Source organism: Chrysochloris asiatica, unplaced genomic scaffold (genome assembly GCF_000296735.1).
Source record: "Chrysochloris asiatica unplaced genomic scaffold, ChrAsi1.0 scaffold00199, whole genome shotgun sequence".
NCBI lineage: Eukaryota > Metazoa > Chordata > Mammalia > Afrosoricida > Chrysochloridae > Chrysochloris > Chrysochloris asiatica.
The window spans coordinates 3856214-3874609 of record NW_006408717.1 but is presented as its reverse complement, the minus strand read 5'-3'; the positions used below and the strand labels follow the sequence as shown (position 1 = coordinate 3874609).

The 18396-nt window shown below is 37.5% G+C and overlaps 1 protein-coding gene across 8 annotated transcripts in view; it reads left to right on the top strand.

Moving 5' to 3' along the window:
- The window catches only part of APP (amyloid beta (A4) precursor protein), a 374547-nt gene that overhangs the window by 194456 nt on the left and 161695 nt on the right, over nt 1-18396 (top strand). For all 8 annotated transcript variants that reach the window (XM_006872475.1, XM_006872472.1, XM_006872474.1 and 5 more), the window contains one exon: nt 10393-10595. In XM_006872475.1, coding sequence (XP_006872537.1) covers nt 10393-10595 — 203 coding nt within the window. The remainder of the gene's footprint in view (nt 1-10392; nt 10596-18396) is intronic.

Genomic DNA, 18396 nt, shown 5'->3' with positions numbered 1-18396 from the left:
AATGTACACTAAAACACTCAGGAATATATAATCATTTGAACAACCAAAAGGGCACCTGCTGAAAGCTAGCCTCCTGGCCACCTGCACACAGCCTTTCTCTTTTCATGAGTCTTGAATCCTCAGCTTCTTTATCTTTCCATGCCAACAGCTCTACCTCCATCTCTAGTGTCACTGCTTCTCTGAATAGAGTCCTGTGTTCCACTTAAGCTCTTCTCGTTTGATAATCTCAGGGTCTTCTGTTCCTGGAAAATAAGACTAACAACTCCTCTCTTTATGTTATAAAACTTCTACCTTTACAGCTGTGACAATTGCAAATAGTCATAACATTTATTCACTATTGAATCAAAAGAATCCTATATCCATTTCCTTTCACTAGACCCATCTAGACAAAACAAAAACTGTTCAGTAGGGATTCTACCTTCCCCTGCACACTGTGAAATTCAACTCCCTCTTGAAAACTTGTAAGCTAGCCACTTGGTGCCTTTATAGCCCCCCTTCGTCCCCATTTTAGGTAGCCAATGTCTAAGTTGCATGTCCCTATCAACCCTGTATACCTGGGGGATAGGCTTGATCCTTGATGTGAAGACTCCTTCCCTCTCAGTTGGTATTTTTAGCTACTACATCCATAAATATAGGGAGCTCTGGTAACATAGTGGTTATGAATCAGGCTGCTAACCTCAAGGTGAGCAGTTTGAAACTACCAGCTGTTCCACGGGAGGAAGATGAGGCTTTCTGCCTTAGAAACCCTTTACAGGGTCGCTATGAGTCGGATTCGACTCCATGGTACTTAACAACAACAACATCCATTAAGTATAGCTCAAGCTCATCAAATTATAGCAATTGACACTTGTTTCCTTTATCAGATTTCTTTATCTTCCTCTATTGGAGCTCTGGTCATCAAGCCATCAAAGCTAGGTCAAATGGAAAGAGATTTTTTTAGGAGTAAGAAATTGTCCTAGCAGTGTCACCTCCCTTTTAAACCTTTTCTCTGGACGCTAATAAAAAATATATGAAACACAAAGTGGAAGGCAGACAGTGCATTCCTTTATTGTATTTGGTTTCTAACAATGCTTTAGAGAGAGAGATACTAGCTTTTCCTTACTTCACCCTCCCTAGGAGTTCTTGTATAGTGCTGTGGGTTAAAGCACTGGACTGCGATGTTGGTTTGAACTGCAAGGTTAGTGGTTCAAGCTCACCAGCTGCTCCTTGGAAACCCTATACAGGGTCACTATGGGTCAGAACCAACTCGAGGGCACATAACAACAATACCATTCAGAACTGAAGAGAATAAACTTCCTTTCTATTACATTTTCTCATGTTTCCTAGCAACTGATGACTTCCCTAATTTAACCACAATAATTTCAATAATTTAACCACAAAAAGATTTTACTTTCCTCTGGGATAAACTGACAGATCTATGAACTAAAGCAGAGAGCTAGAGAACATTCTATTTACTTTAAAAAGTGTGTATGTGTTTGTTTCTCTCCATCTCTCTATCCCAGACTGAATTCCAGAGACAGTTGTCTCTTCTTCTCCAGAACAGCTTATGCATGTCTGAGCTTCTTCCTGTGGAGAGTGGGCCTTTGCTCTATTCCCTTGTTGGTTGCTCCATTTAGGGAACTGACAACGGTCCTGTTTTCAGTCTGCTCTCATCACTGCCATAGATTTGGTCTCCTGACACACACATTCACTTAACCACTGGAGCCATAGTTTTCTCGTTTCCCTTTCCTCTTCTTTGTCATACAGAGGGTGGGGGACGGAAATGTCAGTCATAACTGAGACTATAAAAAATGTTTTTTGTTGTTAGTTGCTAGCTACTTGGCACTGACTCAGGAAGATCTTACAGATAGAGTAGAACAAACCTTTGCCTGGTTTCTTCATATGTTTGAGCCCATTTTTGTGGCTATTGTGTCAGTGTTGTATGGCTTCAACCATATCTTTGAAGGTTTCCCTCCTCTTTGATGACCTTCTACTTTACCAAATCTGTTGATGATGCATCTTACGTTGTTGTTGTTAAATGCCGTGCCTTCCAGTCAGTTCTGACTCACAGCGACTCTATATATGGTTTCCAAGGAGCAGCAGCTGGGTTTGAACTGCTCACCTTGTGGTTCACAGTTCAGTGTTGATCCTACAGTGTCACAGCTGGAGTCCATATCCTAAATAAGTAAGGCAGAATTTCGTCATTCTCACTTCTAAGGAGCACTTTGGTTTTCTTCCTTCTAAAGTTGATTTGTTCATTCTTCTGGCAGTCTATGGTTGTTATATTTAATATTCTTCACTAACACCACAATTCAAATGCATCATTCATTTTTTTGTCTTCTTTATTCATTACCCAGTTTTTACATGCATATGATGTAATCCAACAGACCTTATGGATAACAACAGAACATTGAAACTTTATGAGAGAATGGAACTTTTTTAAAATCATCAAAATTAAACTTTGCATGCCTTAAGAAAAAGGAATTAAAATTATTTTGTGGATCAAACTAATTTACTGTCTGCATTAAGTGTTCCCCAAGGGGAACTATACTCACCAGCTGTTCCTCAGAAACCCTATACAGGGTCAATATTAGTTGGAACTAACTCCACGGCACTTAACAACAACAATAATGTCTCTTTGATCCTTTAGCCATCTATAAAATTCAGATATTCCTGGGATGGTCAGCAATTTGAGATGCTTCCCTCATCTTAGAATTGTTTCTCCTAATTGGTATTTAAGTACTATAAAAGTCATCTGCCATAAACTGGTGATGTTAAAATCTGTGTTTGATCTGAATATTGTACCACATTACCAAGTGTTTATTTTTTTGTGAACTGTGGTCATTTGATTATTTGGAAATTGCTTTGATGTATCACCATCACAGTTCCATAAATTGATCCCTTTTTACGTCTTTTTGCTTTTTCTGTGGTCACCTTCTCAAAACCAGGTCAGCTCACAGAACATAGGTGTCTAGCATTTTCTAAGGATAGGAATGTGATTTTTTAATGTTTTTCAGTGTTTTCTACAACTTATAAAATGTACATTTAGAAATTGTTATGTTGGTATGCTGACATTCTTTATGAAGTTGTAACATTATTGAAACCTAAAACTCTTTTGAATAGTGCCCCAACAGATAATTAAATTCATAAGCATCTTAATTTAATTCCAGAAATTAAAGTATGATAACATGAGCAGGACCCAAGTTCTCTTAGGCCAAGTAATTTAATTCCCTGTGCATCTCTGTTCCTTATTATTATGCCAGTAAATTGCTCAGGCAGATGTAGTATTGGGCGAGTGCATACATTTCATTTTTTCTGGCTAGACATATATTAGAATGCAGATCACATTAAACACAGCTGTTTTCATAACATATTATTTCTTTTGAGATTTACAATAAAAGCTTAACCCACTGACCACCAGGGTTCCTTAGTTTAGTGATAAAGAAGATTGATTGGAGGAAGTTCCTAGAGTTATGTTTTCAAATTTGTGCTTGATAGTGTTTTCTAGAGTTCATTTTTCAAAGCTAGATTACCAGGCGTTTCTTCCACAGTGTTTCTAGGTAGACCTGAACATCCAACCCTTCAGTTACTATCTGAGTGTATTGACAATTGTACCTCCCAGGAACTCTCTTACAGGCACAGTGGTGTCCTAACCTTTGGCCAGGTTTCTAAGATGTTGTCCCCCTAGTCTTGCTTTAAGATAGCGTGTGCACTTCATACCACTGTGTTGTTGTTGTTGTTGCTAAGTCTAGTAGAGTTAGTTCCAAGTTAATTTAGGTTGTGGTTTATGGAGAACATTTCTCTGGTTTGATTTTTCTCCCTTGTTTTACTAGAAAATTCCCAAGCAAAATAATTTGGTAACAAGTATCAGGGCATGCTTAATGTATTATTCTTTTTGTCTATGATTTACATGTATCGAAAAATGAAGAGTAATCTACTAGATAAAAGTTGGGACAACTGAGCAACTGGTAAAGTTTATATTATTTTGAAATGCTGCTTCAAGAAGTAGACTTCAGTACAGAAATTCAGGCAATTAAGAAATTATGCATTGATCTCTAAGCAGATGAAGGCTAATACCATGTGACTACCAGTGCCAGTACTTGCTCTTCTTGCTTATTGCTTTTTGGTCTTATAGAAATGTTAATATAACTGGCTGGAGTCTATCTGTGTTAACACTTTATTTATTGAATATTCTTACACACTAAAGAAGTACTCTGCTTGTGACACTGTAGGATAAGCATTGGTTGACAGTTCAGACTCATTAGCCACTCCTCGGAAACCCTATACAAGGTTGCTATGCGTCGGAACCGACTCGAAGGCACTTAGCAAAAACAACATACTTTATTCCAACTACATGCCTCCAACTTCTTTGAACCTTTTTCATTTATTATCTTTGCATCATAGACATCTTTTTGCAACCATTATGAAAGTCCTCTAAATTTGAGTTCATCAGATTATTAGTGTTATATCTATCTCTTTGCAGTAATGTTTCCTGACCTCCTTCAGCAAAATTCATTGTAACTCTCCTGTCAGACATTCACTTATGAATGAGCCACCTTGCTTTCTTCATACATAGAACATAGAATCATGTATTTCTCTTTTACTAAGATTTTGAAATCTGATTTCCTACACAATACGGGGCTCATCATATGACCATTCCAAGGCTTCACGTTGAGTTGTTGTCATTGTTGTTAAGTGTCATCAAGTCGATTCCCATCCATAGCGACCCTGTGTAGGGTTTCCAAAGAGCAGCTGATAAGCTTGAACCACCGACTTTGCAGTTCAAAGAACTTTGCAGTCTGATGCATTAGCCCACATCGCCACACCAGTACCCTTCATGTGGCGTGGTGGATACAAAACTCTACTGGTTCCTATCAGATTGCACAACACTGAGCTTTCCCTTTTGGGACAGAATCAGCTCTGGAGTGATAATTCTATTCTCTCTCTCTCTCTCTTTTTTTTTTCCTGCCAGTGTAGCAACTTTAAATCCTATTTCTGTGGAGCTTCTTACCATGTTAAACCTATGGTAAATGACTGATAAATTCAATTTCAGCATCATAATTAGATCTTTTTCCTGGATTAGTTGTATTATTTAATCATGGACAATCATCTGTGTATCCAGTCTAACTATGATATGTAATATACTTTCACCATTTAACACTTACATTCCTATCTTATTTGTCTTCTTCCCAATGCTCTTGTTGATGTCTACAACAGCAGGTACGTGATTTTCTCAAGGTTAGCTTGTTGAACCTTTTTTAATTTAGTACAAGATGTACCCTTCTTTTGCTGTCCAAAAAAATTTTGCTGGTTTTATTAATACTCACTGCTGTGTGTCATGGATGTCAACATATAGATATTGTTATTGTTGTTAAGTGCCATCGAGTTGGTTCTGACTCATAGCGAACTTGTATAGGGTTTCTGGGTTTGAACTGCTGAACTTGTGGTTTGCAGTCCAGTGCTGATCCTAAAGTGCCATACCAGAAGTCCATATAGATATTGTTGTTGCTGTTGTTAAATGCCACTGAGTCGGTACTGACTCATAGTGACCCTGTGCATAACAGAACTCAACACCGCCCAGTCCAATGCCAGCCTTACAATCATTGCTGCATTTTAGCACATTGCTTCAGCAACTGTGCTAATCCATCTTGTTGGAGTCTTCCTCTTTTTCTATGACTCTCCACTTTATCAAACATGATACCCTTCTCCAGAGACTGGTCCCTCCTGACAATATGTCCAAAGTATGAGAGATGAAGTCTGGCTATCCTGACTTTGAAGGAGCATTCTGGCTGTACTTCTTCCAACACAAATCTGTTTGTTCCTTTGGCAGTCCATGATACTTTTAATATTTCCTACAACACCATAACTCAAATACATCAATTCTCCTATGGTCTTCCTTATTCACTGTACAACTTTCACATGCATATGAGATTATTGAAAATACCATGACTTGCGTCAGGCACACCTTAGTCTTCAAACTGGCATCTTTGCCCTTAAATAATTTAAAGAGGTTTTGTGTAGCAGATTTGCCTAATGCAACACGTTGTTTGATTTCTTGACTGCTGCTTCCATGAGTGTTAATAGTTGATCCGAGCAAAAGGATTTTGACAACTTCAATCTCTGTTCCTATGGATGCTGTTTATTGATCTAGTGGTACATTGAGGTGCAACCCATACTGAGGGCTGTTGTGATCTTTTATCTTTATCAGTAAGTATTTTAAGTCCTCTTCACTTTCAGCAAGCAACATGGTATTATCTGCACATCATGGATTGTTAATGAGTTTTCTTCCAATCCTTATGCCACGCTTTTCTTCATAAAATCCAGCCTCTTGGATTACTTGCTTAGCATACAGATTGAATAAGTAGTGAAAGAATACAACCGTAGCACACACCTTTCCTAATTTTAAACCTTCTGTTCAATGTACAGGTTCCTCATGAGTACAATTAAGTTTTCCAGAATACTCATTCTCCACAATGTTGTCCATAACTTGTCATGATCTTGTCGAAAGCCTTTGGCACAGTTAATAAACCACAGATAAACATCTTTCAGTAATTCTCTGCTTTCAGCCAAGATCCATCTGACACAAGCAATGATATCCCGTATTCCATGACCTCTTCTGAATCTGGCTTGAACCTCTGGAAGTTCTCTGTCAATGTATGGTTGCAGCCATTTTTGTATTATCTTTATCAAAATTTCACTTGCTAAATAATTATATTGTCCGATGATTTCCTGTTTGGTCACCTTTCTTTTGAATGAGCATAAATATGGATCTCTTCTAGTCAGTTGGCCAGGTAGTTGCCTTCCAAATTACTTAGCATCCATGAGTAAGCCTCCAGCACTGCATCATTTTGTTGAAAGATTTCAATTTGTATGCCATCTATACCCGTGCTTTGTTCTTTGTCAGTGCCTTCAGGGCACAGTTGGACTTCTTCCTTCAGTATAATTGGCTTTTGATCATTTGCTACCTCTTTAAATGGTTAAATATCAGCCATTTATTTTTGGTACAGCGACTCTGTGTATTTCTTCCATCTTCTTTTGATGCTTTCTGTATCATTGAATATTTTGTTCATAGAATCCTTCAGTATTTCAAGTTGAGGCTTAAATTGTTTCTTCAGTTCCCTTAGATTGAGAAATGTTGAGTGTGTTCTTTCTTTTTGGTTTTCTAATTCCAGGTCTTTGAACATTTTGTTATAATATTTTTAGTGTGTAATGCATCAAATCTGTTATTCAAGTGATTTCTAAATTTAGGTGTAATATGTTCAAGGTCATATTTTGGCTCTCATGGACTTGTTTTAATTTTCTTCAGCTTCAGCCTGAACATGCATATGAGCAATTGATAGTCTGTTCCACAGTCTGCCCCTGACCTTGTTTTGTCTAATGATATGGAACTTTTCCACCATCTCTTTCCATAGATGTAGTCAATTTGATTTCTGTGTATTCCATCAGGGGAGATCCATGTGACTAGTTGTCTTTTATGTTGTTTAAAAAAAGTATTTGCAATGGAGAAGTCACTGGTCTTTCAAAATTCTATTATGCAATCTTCAGCATCGTTTCTATCACCAAGGCCAACAATTGATCCTTCCTCTTTGTCTCCAACCTTTTCATTCCAATTGCCGGTAATTATTAATACATCTGGATTGCATGTTTGATCAATTTCAGACTGAAGATATTGGTAAAATTCTTCAATTTCATCATAACTGGCTTTAGTGGTTGGTACCTAAATTTGAATAATAGTAGTATTAACTTGTCTTCTCTGGAGGCATATGCAAGTTATCCTATCATAGACAGCTTTGTACTTCAAGACAGGTCTTGATAAGTTCTATTTGTTGATCATTGTGGCACCCTTCTTTAGTTTGCCATTCGCAGCATGGTTAATCATGTGACTGTAAAATTTTAAATGGCCCATACCAGTCCATTTCAGCTCACTAATACCTAGAATATTGATATTTATGTGTTCCATTTCATTTTTTTTACAATTGCCAATTTTCCTAAATTCATACTTCCTACAATCTATGTTCCGATTATTAATGGATGTTTACAGCTGTTTCCTCTTCATTTTGAGTTGTGCCCCATTAGCAAATGAAAGACCCAAAAGCTTTACTCCATTCTTGTCATCACAGCCAAGTCTACTTTGAGGGGAGAGCTCTTCTCCAGCTGTATTTTGAGTGCCTTCCAACCTGAGGGGCTTATCTTCCAGGACTATACCTGACAGTACTATGGTGTTCTTCATCATCGTTCTATATTAAATATTCTGGTACTGACAGTGTTGCTTCTACTATTCGTAAGATTTTCAGCAACTAAATATTCAGAAATGGTGTCTTCTTTTGCCTAGTCTGTCTTTGTCTGGAAGCTCAGTTGAAATCACCTGTCCACTGTTGGTAACCCTGCCAGTATTTAAAATACCAGTAGCATAACTTTTAGAATCACAGGTACATGCAAGCCATCACAATATGACAAACTGACAGATATAACTGTTAGATACTGTTATTTTTGTTAAGTGCTGTCGAGTAAGTTCTGAGCCATAGTGAGCCTGGGTTTCTGGTGAATGGCGGATGAGTTTGAACCACCAACCTGGCAGTTCAAACTGACTTTGCAGTCCAGCACAATAACATTCAGTGCCACTCCTTTCCCAGTTTTACTGTGAATTACTGATTTTCTGGTACCATAATTTTTAAAGTGTATATTTCAATGGTTCTCGGAATACTTCCCATATACCAGTAGTATCAGCAGCGCCTGGCACTTGTTAGGAATGCATATTTTGAATACCACCCCCCCAAGACCTACTGATTCACAAATTCTGGTGGTGATCCCTCTCTAAAGGTTAAAGGGTCTATAGAGAACCCAACATCGTTCCTTCCAGTAGACATCCCTGGATATTATAAGTTGATTTAAGTAGATTTTTTTTGTTCTTTCCCTTGAATTTCTGATTTAAATTTTCAGTGACAGTTGTTGAATCAAATTCTATAAACAATTGTTGAGTATCTAGTGTGGTGGAAGTGAGGGAAATCATGCCTGATTTTAAGACAGTAAAATAGTTGTAGACAATTTGGAGCCAATTAACCTAATTATTTTTACCTATATGAAATAATAAGGAGCTCTGGTAGCGTAGTGGTTATGAATTGGACTGTGAACCACAAGGTCAGCAGTTTGAAACTACCATCTGTTCCACGGGAGAAAGATGAGGCTTTCTGCTTCTGTAAAGATTTACAGTCTTGGAAACCCTGTACAGGGTCACTATGAGTCGGAACCAACTCCATGGCACATAACAACAATAACAAGTGTGGTGTAGTTGTTAAATACCTAACATTGAGTTGGGTCCAACTCATTGATACCTTCATAGGGTATCCAAGGAGTAGCTGATGTGTTTGAACCGCCAGCCTTGTGGTTCTCAATCCAGTGCTTATCCTATCATGCCTCCTTAGGAGTCCAGTGCAGTAGTAGTAGCTTCCATATACATTATTAGAAGTATTCCCATAACACAGTAAACTTGGTTTTGGTATTCTCTCCCTTGTTTTTTGGACAATGACATAAACTTAAAAGAGTTGTGCCCAAGGGTATAAATAGTTTCAGACTGTTTCATTTGTATTCATACTTGGTGGTGGTGGTAGTTATGTGCCATGGAGTCAGTTCCTACTCAACAACCCTGTATAAAGTTTCTGAGGCTGTAAATCTTTATGGGAGCAGAAATTCTCATATTTCTGCCACAGAGCAATATGAATTTGTTAGATACTGCTGACCATTCGTTTACCAGCCCAACACATAACCCACTATGCCACCAGGGTTTCTTCAGGCTCATTGATTTCAAACCTTGTGTATGTTTTTTCTTTGATGCCCAGTCTTTTTTTCAAAGTTCCAAGAAGTTGATTCCCCCCGCCCCTTTGCTGAAAATTGTCCGTGTTAATTATTGTTAAGTGCCATAGAGTCAGTTCTGACTTACAGCAATTCTGTATAAGAGTTCCAAGGACTGGCTGATGGGTTTGAAGCACTGACCTTGTGGTTAGCAGCCCAGTGTTTATCCTAAAGCCCCACATCAGGGCTCCTTAGTTAATTAGTGCTGCCGTTGTAAAGACGACTGCCAATGGGTGGCTTCAAGAACAAGTATTTTATTGTCTAACAGTTTAGTAGGCTGAAAGTACAAATCAAGTTGTTGCTTCCAGAGAAAAGTCCTTCCTATTCAGTATCCTTGTGTGTTTCTTGATGTGCCTTGGCATTTTCTTTCCCCTGTGTGTGTCTCTGTCTTTTTATATAACTTAGATGATTAGCTTTATGTTGCACCCTGCTGGAGTCATTAATGTGGCAAAGAAAAGCACCATTTCCAAACAGAATGGTATCCCCAGGGTCAGGACTTCAGTATCTATTTTGGGGCACACAGTTCAATCCATAACATACCTTTATTTCTATTTCCTATTACAGTGAAGACAAAGTAGTAGAAGTAACAGAGGAGGAAGAAGTGGCTGATGTTGAGGATGAAGAAGCTGAGGATGATGAGGATGATGAGGATGGTGATGAGGTGGAAGAAGAGGCTGAGGAACCCTATGAAGAGGCTACAGAGAGAACCACGAGCATCGCCACCACCACCACCACCACCACGGAGTCTGTGGAAGAGGTGGTTAGAGGTAATTCACTGTTTGCTTGGATTTCTCTTATTTCTCAGGGAAAAGAAAGCATCAGTTCGGGGTTTGAAATTGTCTATAACACTTTTACTAGCGCTGCCTCCCCCAACTGAAAAAATACTGAAACAACAAAGTTTCTGGTGCTTGAACTTTTTTACACTCTTAGTGCTTGATTTCAATTTGAAACTCTGGTTATACAGGCTGCTGTGAGCCCGTGTGTACTGCTCAGTAAATCTCACCTTGTCTCCAGTCAGTGCCATGTCATCAAATAAACCTCCCTGGCCCTCTTTGATATTCCCACCACAGTAGGTGTTTTATGATGGCACTGTATTATCTGTTACCTCTTTCTCCACCGAGACTTTGAGCTACTTGAAGGTACAAACACACTGCTGTCAAGTTGGTTCTGACTCATAGCAACCCTACAGGACAAAGTAGAGCTGCTCCATAGGGTTTCCTTGGTGTGACGCTGTAGGATCAGCACTGACTGGAAATCACAAGGTTGGCAGTTCAAACCCACCAGCTGCTCCTTGGAAACCCTAAACAGGGTCACTATGAATCGGAACTGACTTGACAGCACTTAATAACAACAACAATATGCACAAGCAGACTGCCTCATCTTTTCCTATGGAGCAGCTGGTGGGTTCAAACCACCAACTTTCTGCTAGCAGCTAAGAATTTTAACCAATGTGCCACCTGAGTGCCTACTTGAAGTTGTTATTGTTAAGTGCCATCGAGTTGATGCCAACCCATTTGTTGTTAAGTGCTTTCGAGTCCATTCCAACTCCCAGCAAACACGTATAGGGTTTCTAAGGAACAGCTGGTGGGCTTGAATCACCAACTTTGTGGTTCAGATCGACCATGTGGTCCAGTGCATTATCCTGCAGGGCAACACCAGGACTCCAAAGCATCTGGTATTCCTAGGCAGTCTCCCATCCAAGTATTAACCAGGTTGAAGTATTAACCACTTACAGTTCAGTACATTAACCCACAGCACCATACCAGGAGTCTAGACTTGAGGATAGTTGTTGTTGTTGTTATGTGAGTAATGACTAGAATTTACTCAGCGTTGTGCAGAGTACACGGCTTATGGAAAAATTACAATAAATGTTCATTTTGTGAGTGGTTGCAATTAAATTTCACAAAAGAAGGATATTTGGTGAATCTCACAGTGATTTTTGCTGTGCAATTTAACTTGATGTTTTGTGTTGTCTTTAACTTGTTTTATTGGTGAGAAGGACAGTGCCTTCTTCAAGAGGCAGATACAGTACTAATATCTTAGACTTTCTTTTATTTATTACTCTTATTTGAACTAAAATACTTCCGTTTAGTCTCCATGAAGTAAAAGCAAGCATTCAATTTATATTAAATAAACCAAAAACTATGATTGACATGCATAATATATTATTTTATCAAAAAATTGTTGGATTTAGTTTCTTAAAGAATATATAGTTGTTTTGTGTAGATAGTAAAAAAGTAACCCTCATACTAGGTTGAATGAATATGGAGTTATCGAGTTTTAATGTAGTACAAGTACTCTTAAAGGGCATTCTATAAATAGAATTATAATATTCTAATTCTATAAGTAGAATTATATAAAAATAGAATTATGAACAGCATTATAATATTTCTACTCACTCTTTATGAAGGTATTATTTCAACTCTTTTATTAAAGTCAACCTAAAATGGACCACTTTCTCAGCCTCAAGTAGATTCTAAATGATCATTGTAATCTCTTCATCCCTTCTTTGCATTTTTGTACTGTTGAGTTCTATTGAGATAAGATTTACATAAAATTCACTCACTTAAATATATATTTAATTAATTTAGATAAATTTGCCAAACAGTATAACCATTACCATAATCCACTTTTGGGGTTAGAATATTTTCCTTACCTCAGTAAAATCCTTCATGCCTTTTTATAGTTAATCTCTGCTCTTATCTCCAATCCCAAGCAACTTCTAATCTACTTTCTGGCTCTATAGATTTGCCTTTTCTGGACATTTCATACTAATGGAATCATATAATATATAGTTCTTTTGTGTCTGGTTTCTTTCACTTAATGTTATGGTTTTAAGGCTCTGTATGTTTTCGTTTGTAGCTCTTATATCAGAGATTATTCTGAATTGAACATTTGAAGTTATTACATGTTTTCTAAAAAGGAACATATGGTCCAAGAAGCATTATTTAACTTCTGCAGCCCTCATTAATGGCAGCTTCTTATCCAATTTAGCACATAAGTAAATGTGCAAGTAGGTACACATGTAAGTAAAGGCATATTTTGTCTGAATCACTGTTTCACAAACCTGACGCATCCTTTCCCAGGGTGTTTTTCAAACACCTCTTAGGACACTCTGTGACAGATCTAGTCAAATGAACTTGTTAGCTCCAATTTTCCCAGTAGGGAAACACAGTCATTTTAGTCTGCCCTTAGAATCTAAAAAGATGTGTGATGGCAAATTATAGCAACTAGTATTAAGCAGTGGATCTGCAGTTGTTGTGAGTGCCATCAAAAAAGTGTTCACGTAATAATCAGAAGCTATCCATTCACCATTAGTTTATGGAGCACCTTCTTCATATAAACCATGTTGCTACATTCAGTGATGTGCTGTGGAGTCGGTTTCTACTCATAGTGACCCTGTACAGGGTTTCTGAAGCTGTAAATCTTTACGGGAGCAGAAAGTCTCATCTTTCTCCCACGGAACAGCTGGTAGTTTTGAAAAGCGTACCATGAGGTTAGCAGCCTGATTCGTAACCACTGTGCTACCAGAGCTCCTTTGATAAACATGCAGAATAGCTGACCTCATGGATGTTAAAATCTAGTTGGGAAATAAGCTATCTGTACTAAAGAACATAATAAACACAAGAAGGAAGGAAGCAAGAGGGAACTTTTGGATCAATCAGAAACAGTTCCGTAGAGGAAATGGCATTTGCACTTGAACTGGAAGGATCTGCAGATGGGTTTTGTTATAGACTACTCTAGGTTTAATAGGAACAGCAGTGCAAATATGGTGAGGTGGGAAGGTTCAGGGCATGTTTAGGAGACAAAATTGGTCCAATTTAGCTATAGCAGATGTCTTACATAAGAGAGATAAAGGAAATCATGTTGGTACCAAATTGTGGAGATCTTCAGTGCTAAGCCAGCAAGTATGGACACTAACTGAGGGTGATTATTATTAATTCAGGATCACTATGTGTTGAGAATTTTACTAATAGGCAATGAAAAGATTTTGCTTTGATATTGTTGTCACTGAAGAGACAGGTGAACAGGGAGTAATATTTGTATATATTGCAATGAGAGGATGCCACATAAACTCATGCCCATAACACAGAGCAAGAAAGAGTTGTATAGTGATAATATAATTTTGTCATGTTCTGAGTTAGTTCAATTCTTTTTGCTTCATTTTTCTCCAAGTATTATGTTATTGGATATTAAGACAGGACACAGAGGGACATATATATATGTTATAGTAATTTCTGTAGAAAGCTAGCAGTAATTTAAAGAGAATTCTTTTAAAAATCTATGCTAGATGGATAAATAAAAAGAAATAACCTTGAAAGATAGTAAGTTAATAATACTGATAGCAAAAAAGAGCAATAAAAGTAGACTTCTAAAAGCAAATAGCTGGTCATTTAGAAGTACCCACTATTAATGCTAGAAATAGAATAACCATTAATGGGAATCCATTTACCTCACTAAGACTCCTGAAGTAGGTAAAAGCTGTAAGAATGACTAAGAAAAGACAGGTTATGGCATACTGTGCCCATGTGAGAGTACGTTGCAGTCCCAGATAATTCTAGTAAAAAAGTAGATTTTTAAATGGTAACATTAGAGGAATCGATCACACGGAGCCCTTTTCCTCCACATCATTGGAGTAAAAGGTAAATTAAGGTTCCTCTCCAATAAAGAGCAATGTCAGTGCATGATTGCTAACTTTGTAACTTTTAAAATTACAAGTAGTCTGCTTCTGTGCTGAGAATAAAAATTGGAAGTGGCTTGTAAAGAAGATATATAGGAAAGATTTATAATCCTGTTTTCAATGTTAATGTTTCAGTGCTAGAAAGAAAATGTGATTTACAACTATATTGAATAGAAAATTGTTTCATCGTTACTAACATATTGCTAATAATGCCTCCTTTGTGTGCTTCATAAAAAAAGAAACTCAGAATTTTTGTAAACTGTTAAAATTTAAAAGAAATAGACAAAGGGAAGAAAAATAAACATGACCATAAAATTTTCAGTCAAACTCTATTAGAATCAATAGTGCAGAAACAGAAGATGTCAGCTCTATGTTTCTGATTCCTGAGAAGGATATTGCGTGAAAGTGTGTGCTCTAAACTGCAAAATCCGTCTGACTTTAGTATTTATTGTTCATGGTAATTACGAAAAACATGAATACCCAGTAGAAGAAACCATTACCAATTTGAGTAAAAACAATAGTATATTGAGACACTTAGTCTTCATTTCCTGTGTCAAAATAAAGGATTCCACTTCATAACCCAACTTGTCAGGGTAATTCCTAACTTAGACATGAATTCCAAATACTGATTATACAAGGGCACTGTCATAACTGACATCATGTTTGAGTTAATCTAGTCCATTTCTCTAGTCCAGAGTAGCTCTGGTTTTCCCTCTGTGTCCATTTAGTCAGCAAATGTTCATTGTGCTCCTGCTGATTTGCTAGACACTTTGCTACCCTGGAAGGTTTAATGGAGCAGAGCAGAGAACTCCCACTGGGAATTGCCTATTGTTCAGTGGTCCCAGATGCTGGATGGAATTCTCTGTTTCATGATCATTACTCCCCCTTAGCTTCGCTTCCCCTTTAAATCTTCATGGCAATGCGGCATGTTAGCAATTTTACATCCTCATTTAAAGTTGAGAAAACTGAGGCCCAGAGTGGTTTTGAAAAAAAAACAGCAAAAAATGCCCATGTTTGGTCAATGGGAAAACCAGAATTTGCACATAGATGTGCACCAGGATATTTCTGCTTTACTAGTATAAGCACTGGACTGCTAACTGCAAGTGCAGAAGTTCAAATCCACCAGGGTTTCTATGAATCAAAACTGACTTGATGGCACACAACAATAGCATCAAAAGTATGCATATTTTTATTTTTATTTATAAATCTATAACAGTTTAGCGTACCCTGTGCAGTAGGTTAAATTTATCCATCGTTCTTTAAATATTTTCCTTTTAATTTACTATTATATCAATTAGACACTTTGTAAAACAGTATTATTGATCTGCAAACTATAACATTTGTGTCAAATATGATCGCTGTTTTGTAAACAAAAGTTTTATTGGAACATCCACTAACCTAGTGCATTCCAATCGATTCCAACTCATAGCAACCTCAAGCCCTGTATATAGTTTCCAAGGCTATGAATCTTTATGGAAGCATACCGCTTCATCCTTCTTCTGTAAACTGGCTGGAGGGTTTGAACTGCCAACCTGTGGTTAGCACCTACTGCTTATCCTGCAGTGCCACCAGGGTCCTGCCCATTTGTTTACACATTGTCTATGACTGCTTGTCCCAGGATGGCTCCAGAAGCACCACAAAAGAAAGGCCTGGTGATTACAGATAAGAAAACATCATGGAGCAGTTCTACTCCATACCACAAGGAGTCTTCGTATGTCAGAACTGACTCAACAGCAGAAGGTTTGCTATATGCCTTCTTGCTCTAAACGTGTAGTGTTTAATTGCAAAGGTAATTATATGGTCTACAAAGCCATACTATTTGAATTTTTACCGAAAACATGTCCTAACTCCTGGTATTGATCATAAAAAAATTATAATACTATGGACTTCTTCATATTTGAGAAACTAGCATAATAAGTCTGTTTTATTAAGGTAATCATTATGATTAGAGGCATATTACATGGTGTTCAGGGAAGAAATTACAATGTTTTTTATGCCTTGGATGAATAAATTAACCCTGTTGTTTTTGTTAAGTGCCATCGAATCGGTTCCGACCCATAGTGACCTTGTATAGCGTTTTCAAGGAGTGACTGCTGAACTTGAACCACTGACCTTGCAGTTCAAACCGACTTTGCAGTTTAGCACATTAACCCACTGTGCCACACCAGGACTCCAAATTTATCTACTTAAATATATTTTCTTACATGCAAATTGTATTTTATGTATTATGTACAAATTGTAGATGCTGATACTATCTTGAATATTTATTGTAAGAATTATAATGGAAGTCCTTTTCATGATTTCTGGCACATGATTAAGTGTTCAGGGTGCCTATAAACAAATCCTTGTTCTACAATGTACTCGTTATGTGGACTTGAAAGGTAAAATTGACTTTAATCCTCTTGGTTTCTCTCTATTTTAAAACAGGGATTTGTATTGCTTACCTGTGTTTTATTTACTATGTGAAAGCGTTTGACTGTGTAGATCACAATAAATTATGGATATCATTGTGAAGAATGACAATTCCAGAATATAATTGTGCTCATGTGAAACCTGTACATAGACCAAGAGGCAGTTGTTCAAACAAAACAAGGGATACTACATGATGTAAAATCAGAAAAGGTGTGTGTCAGGGATATAACCTTTCACCATACTTACTCAATCTGTCTGCTGAACAAATAGAGTGCGTTCTGAGAAGCTGAACCATATGAAGGAAAATGTGACATCAAGGTTGGACGAAAGATTCACTAGTAATCTGCGTTATGCAGATGACATACTTTACGTGCTAAAAGTCAAAAAGACTTGAAGTAGTTACTGATAAGGTTCAAGACTACAGCCTTCAGTATGGGTTACAGTTTAATGTAAAGAAAACAAATGTCCTCACAGCTGCATCAATTAAACATTGTCCTGGTAAACAGAGAAAAGATTGAAATTGTCAAGGCTTTCCTTTTACTTGACACAATCAACACCCATAGAAGCAGCAGCCAAGAAATCAGAGGACCTATTGCATTGGGCAAAACAGCTACAAAAGATTCTTTATGGTGTTAGAAAGCAAAGATATCACTTTGAGGACTAAAGTGTGCTTGATATAGATCAAGCCATGATATTTTCAGTCAACTCATATGCACCTGAAAACAACTTGACATTTAACCATTTTGTAAAAATTAAATAAAATAATCTATAGGAAATGTTTAACCCATGCATTTCTGGGGTTAATCATTCTGGTCCTCCAGGGAACAAATGCCAAAGCAAGCCAACTCACTGACTTTTAAAAAAATTATAAAAAGTATAGGCCTGACTTGAGAACATGAATTATAAATGAAAATATCTGCAGTTAAATTTTATGTCCAACTGAAAATTGACCGAGAGAGTACTAAATGCTATTACATTTCAAGATAGAGTTTTATTTCCTGCAGGTGTTTTCAATCTCTTATAAAATCCTCTAGTAAATGGACTGATAGAGATACCAGTATAGGCTGCTGTTTAGTCTTTAAACTTTAAAAAAAATCAGTCAAGTTAGAAAAGTTAATTAACATATGAGTGGACTTACCCACCCCCCAAGACTGAAACTCAAAGGGAACACATAAGCAGTTATGGAAGCTTGCTGGCAACCACTTTGGTCTACTGGTAAGTGGAAGAGGGGGAAAGGCAGCAATGAAGATATGGGCTGAGTTCAACCACATTCCATAAACTCCTGTTGACCTGGAGATGAGAGAGAGAAGAAAAAAGGCTGGTTTGTCCAAAGTGGGGTGAGACCTGGGGACCCCTGAGCCCATCGATAAGGACATAGCCACAGAAGGCTAGAGCTGAGAGTGAAATGTCCAGCAGATATGAAGGGAGGGGAGATGCACAAGAACACCCAAACTTGCAGATAGTACCCATTTGAC